The sequence below is a fragment of the Gekko japonicus genome, unplaced genomic scaffold (genome assembly GCF_001447785.1).
Source record: "Gekko japonicus isolate JY-2015 unplaced genomic scaffold, Gekko_japonicus_V1.1 scaffold438, whole genome shotgun sequence".
Taxonomy (NCBI): Eukaryota; Metazoa; Chordata; class Lepidosauria; order Squamata; family Gekkonidae; genus Gekko; species Gekko japonicus.
This window is the reverse complement of record NW_015160849.1, coordinates 13197-17693: the sequence shown is the minus strand read 5'-3', so window position 1 is coordinate 17693 and position 4497 is coordinate 13197. Positions and strand designations below refer to the sequence as shown.

General features: G+C 46.9%; 1 protein-coding gene across 1 annotated transcript in view; it reads left to right on the top strand.

Annotated features, from left to right (window-relative positions):
* PTPN3 (protein tyrosine phosphatase, non-receptor type 3) overlaps positions 1-4279 on the top strand; it is a 183560-nt gene extending 179281 nt beyond the window's left edge. The window contains exon 27 of the mRNA XM_015420747.1: positions 3284-4279. Coding sequence (XP_015276233.1) covers positions 3284-3361 — 78 coding nt within the window. The 3' untranslated portion in view covers positions 3362-4279. The remainder of the gene's footprint in view (positions 1-3283) is intronic.
* The last annotated feature ends 218 nt before the right edge of the window (positions 4280-4497 follow it).

Genomic DNA, 4497 nt, shown 5'->3' with positions numbered 1-4497 from the left:
CTGGACCCTGGCCATATAGGGCTTTATAGGTAAGAACCAGCACCTTGAAGCGAATCCGGTACACTATTGGCAACCAGTGCAGCGCTTTCAGCACAGGCTGAATGTGGTCCCTTCTAGAGAGACCCATTAACAGCCTGGCTGCAACATTCTGCACCAGTTGCAACTTCCAGATTTGCGACAAAGGCAGCCCCATGTAGAGAGCGTTGCAGCAGTCTAGCCTCGAGGTGACCGTCGCGTGGATAACTGTGGCCAGGTCTTCGCGGTGAAGGTAGGGGGCCAACTGCCGTGCCCGCCGCAGATGGAAAAAGGCGGACTTGACAGTGGCTGCCACCTGGGCCTCCATTGTTAATGTGGAGTCCAGGAGCACCCCCAAACTCCGAACCCCAGACACTGGCACCAAAGGCACCCCGTCGAAGGTCGGGAGAGGGAGCCCCAACCCCGCCCCGACTCAGGCCCAGGACCTCCGTCTTCGCCGGGTTTAGTTTCAATGGGCTCAGCCGGAGCCAACCAGCCACAGCTTCTAATGCCCGATGAAGGTCATTGGGACACGACTCCGACCGGCCACCCAACATCAGATAGAGCTGGATGTCATCTGCATATTGATGACACCCAAGCCCATAGCTCCGGGCAATCTGGGCAAGGGGGCGCATATAGATGTTAAATAGCATCGGGGACAACACTGCTCCTTGTGGTACCCCACATTCAAGGGGATACCTACGGGAGCGCCGGTCCCCGACGGCCACCCTTTGTCCCCGACCTTGCAGGAAAGAGGCAAACCATTGAAGGGCAAGCCCCTGAATCCCCACGTCGGCGAGGCGGTGGGTTAGCAACTGGTGGTCGACCGTGTCGAACGCAGCCGACAGGTCTAACAACACCAGCGCCGCCACACCACCTCGATCCAGATGCCTTCGGAGATCGTCAGTCAGGGCGACCAAAGCCGTCTCAGTCCCATGGCCCGGGCGGAAACCGGACTGGAAGGGATCTAAGACTGAAGTATCCTCCAGAAAGCTCTGTAACTGTAACGCCACTGTAATGAAGAGCCTCTTGTGTCAAAGGAAGGCTGCCTGTACCAGGGAAGATGCTAGTGCTAGTGGAACAGAGCCCCAGGATCTAGCCCAGTATCACTATCCAGGTGATTCATGATCCTTGTCATGATCCTAGGCCTATACTAGTGCAGCCTTTAGGCTGTAGGGGACCCAGTGGCTCTTGGAAAGCCTGTATTATAGTAACCACCAGGCCTACATTTCCCAGACACCCTCTGGACCCTGTGATTGGTTAACGGGATTTGGAGGGAAAACTTGCACCAGTAGAGGAGTAGGGGGTGGTGCCTGGGAAGAAGGGATAAAAGGCCTCGCCCAAAAGGGGATGGTGTTCACTCCTAGAGAGCAGAGCTGGGGAAAGGTCGCTGCAGACGGAGGGATCCCTCATCCGGGAAGGGGTGAGTCGGCTTGAAGCCGGTCACCAAGAGACAGCTGGGAACGGTCTAGACAGACGCGTTAGGGTGTTTTATTTTGTTTGCTTACCTACCTTTACTGTTCTCGGTATTTTACACATTACTTGAATTACAGTTGTTCTTATACCTCTTTAATAAAATTGTTTCTCTGCCTGGGTCCTCATGCCTCATTTAGTCACATATAAAGTATACCCTATTGGGAAAAAGTGGATAAGGGGTCAAGTGGGTGCTCTGGGCTGTCCCGAGGAGACCCCATACCAGAATGGTGGCAGGCTGTGGAGAGTCTCCGTAGTCTCTGCCTGTGACAGTCCCAGTCAGAGAAAAGTATTTCAGTGGAAATCAGTCTTGGCAGTCATCTAATAACAAAAGGGCAACATATTTTTTCCCCCTTGCAATGCAGCTATGTTGTTTGGGGTGTGACTGGGCATAATCTTAAATAAATCATTTGGACACCAGGACCTTACTGAACTATAGATTACTGTAATCGTAACCATCTGGTTGAACAAGACAATCTTTACAAGTGATAGAAATGACTGCTGTTACAGAAGGCTAGATAAGCATTTTAAGAAACTTCATAAATGTGTGGATGTCAGTCAGAGGTTCAACTTGCTATTTGCACAGGGCAAGTAGGAGTTGGCCCAGGTAAGCATGTGGCACATAGTAAAATAAAACCTGTCATATTGTTGGTCTAAAATATTTTTCTTGCCAACTAATAGGCTCTCAAGGTGACTTACAGCAAATTAGAACTGATGCCAGTGTTCACTAAAAACAAAGTGTAACCAGCAGGAAGCTCAGAATGCAGAAAAACCTAATGAGATTCAAGTTTCTGTCTGCCCCTTCTGCCTCCTCTGTCTCAGCCCTGTAAAGCTGGGGCTTAAAAAGCACTTGGAACTCCTGACGTTCATGGACTCTCCAGCAGAGGGTAGCTGCTCAGGAGGACTGTGATACCTGTGCCCGCCCTCTCTATTTCGACTCTTAATACAGAGTGCGAAAAAGATGATAACATTGTTTTCCGCCTTGTGTTCTTTAACATAATGAGGTCAGTTGCCCTATTGTAGTCCATGATCCACCACTGTAATTTTTTTTATCAGTTCCTCTGTATAAACTGAGGGTGTTGGGAGTAATTTCTACTGCTAATGGTATTGGAAGGGAAACTGAAATTGGTATATAGCAGGAGTCCCCAACCTTTTTGAGCCTGTGGGCACCTTTAGAATTCTGACACAGGGTAGTGGACGCACCCACAAAATGGCTGCTGCAGGAGGCGGAGCCAGTTTGGTGTAGTGGTTAAGAGTGCAGACTCTAATCTGGGAGAACCGGGTTTGATTTCCCACTCCTCCACATGCAGCTTCTGGTGTGACCTTGGGTCAGTCATAAGTTCTTTCAGAGCTGTTCTCTCAGGGCAGTTCTCAAGAGAAAGCTCTCTCAGCCCCACCTACCTCACAGGGTGTCTGTTGTGGGGAGGGAAAGTGAAAGGGATTGTAAGCCACTCTGAGACTCCTTCGGGTAGTGAAGGGTGGGGTAGAAATTCAATCTTTTCTTTTCTTTTTCTTCTTCAATCACAAAATGTCAGGGAGTAAGTTTAAATATCACCAGAATAGTCAAGATTTTAGGCAAAATCTCTGTTTAACAGGATGCCTCTTAGTGAACATATTGTTTAATATTGTTTGACCTCCGCACCTGATTAATAAACTATATTTAATCTGTTTATTTACAAGCTATATTTACTCAGTGCTGAAGTTATAGATGAAGGCATCATAGCTGAATAGTGTACCATGTTCTATGCATTAACTTAAATCATTTAAACTTTTCCAAATCTTTATATTGTTACAGAGTCAATACAAATTTATCTGTGAAGCTATTCTTCATGTTTATAAAGAAGGACTCGTTCACCCACTGGATTCCAGTTAGCATCACTGAAGAAATGGAGTTCATCATTCTACTAATAAATGAATCAAACCCAGGGGGGTTGTGATTTGTTAGTTATAGTGGAGTTCGCCAAGGCTCTTGAAAACAAATAAGCAAGTTTGTACTCTGGCACTTTAAAAATCTGTAGAAGATCACTGAATCTTGTTCTATATATATAGGAAGCAGGTAGGTTTGCATAGGCATGTGTTGTGGGACGTTCACACGCTGAAACCAAGGACATCTTCTGTTGCCTCTGTATGCACCTTCTAATGCCTTAAAACGTTTTCCTGTAGAAGTTACTGTAATTCCAGTGCATGTGATTCTAGACTGGAAAAGAAACACCAGCAATACCAATGGAACAGCAGCCTGATGACAGGAAGTGCCGAGGTACCTTCATCACCTAGAGAGCCAAGTACTCCACAGCTCACACAGTCACAATGAGGTGGCAGTGGGAATACTGTTTAACTTGTTGAGCCTGTTCCTGGAATGGAATCCCAAAGGCTGTCTCCTAAGGACTGGAGCAAAGACCCTGTCACCTCTGTCAGTCCGCACTACAACTACAGCATAGATGGCATGATGCTCCGAGTAGTACAATCAGGCACCTTTATATGGCAGAGCACACAGCCTTCGTCTTCCACTGGTGGCTTTTTTTTTTACAAAAACGTGCTCTCTGTTTCTATTTGTACTTCTAGTTCACCCTTCTGGATGTTTGATAATCCCAAGTACAGTCTGACTATGTTTTATAAATTCAATCAGTATGACCATTTTTTTTTTCTGTCTCTTTCAAAGTCCTGTTGTTGGCCTTCTGCTGTAGATGGCACCTAATGATTGCACACAGCTGCTAAAGTGTCTTTCCTATTAGTGCAAACTTGGGTTAATCCTGTGCTGAAGAACTGCTGAAATGACCGTTGCTGCTAAAAATGTTCTATTATTGGAGAACTGCTGAAATGAAAACACCGTTGCTGCTAAAAATGTTCTATTATTCAGATGCTAAAACACCGGAATTGATTGTCCTTAGTAAAAAAAAAAAAGTGTGCTTTACTCCAGTTGCATGCCACTTTGTCCGTCCGTCGCTTTTGCAGCGCAGCTTCTGACACAAAATCACCCTCCTGTGGGTGGCTCGCCGAATACACCACTCA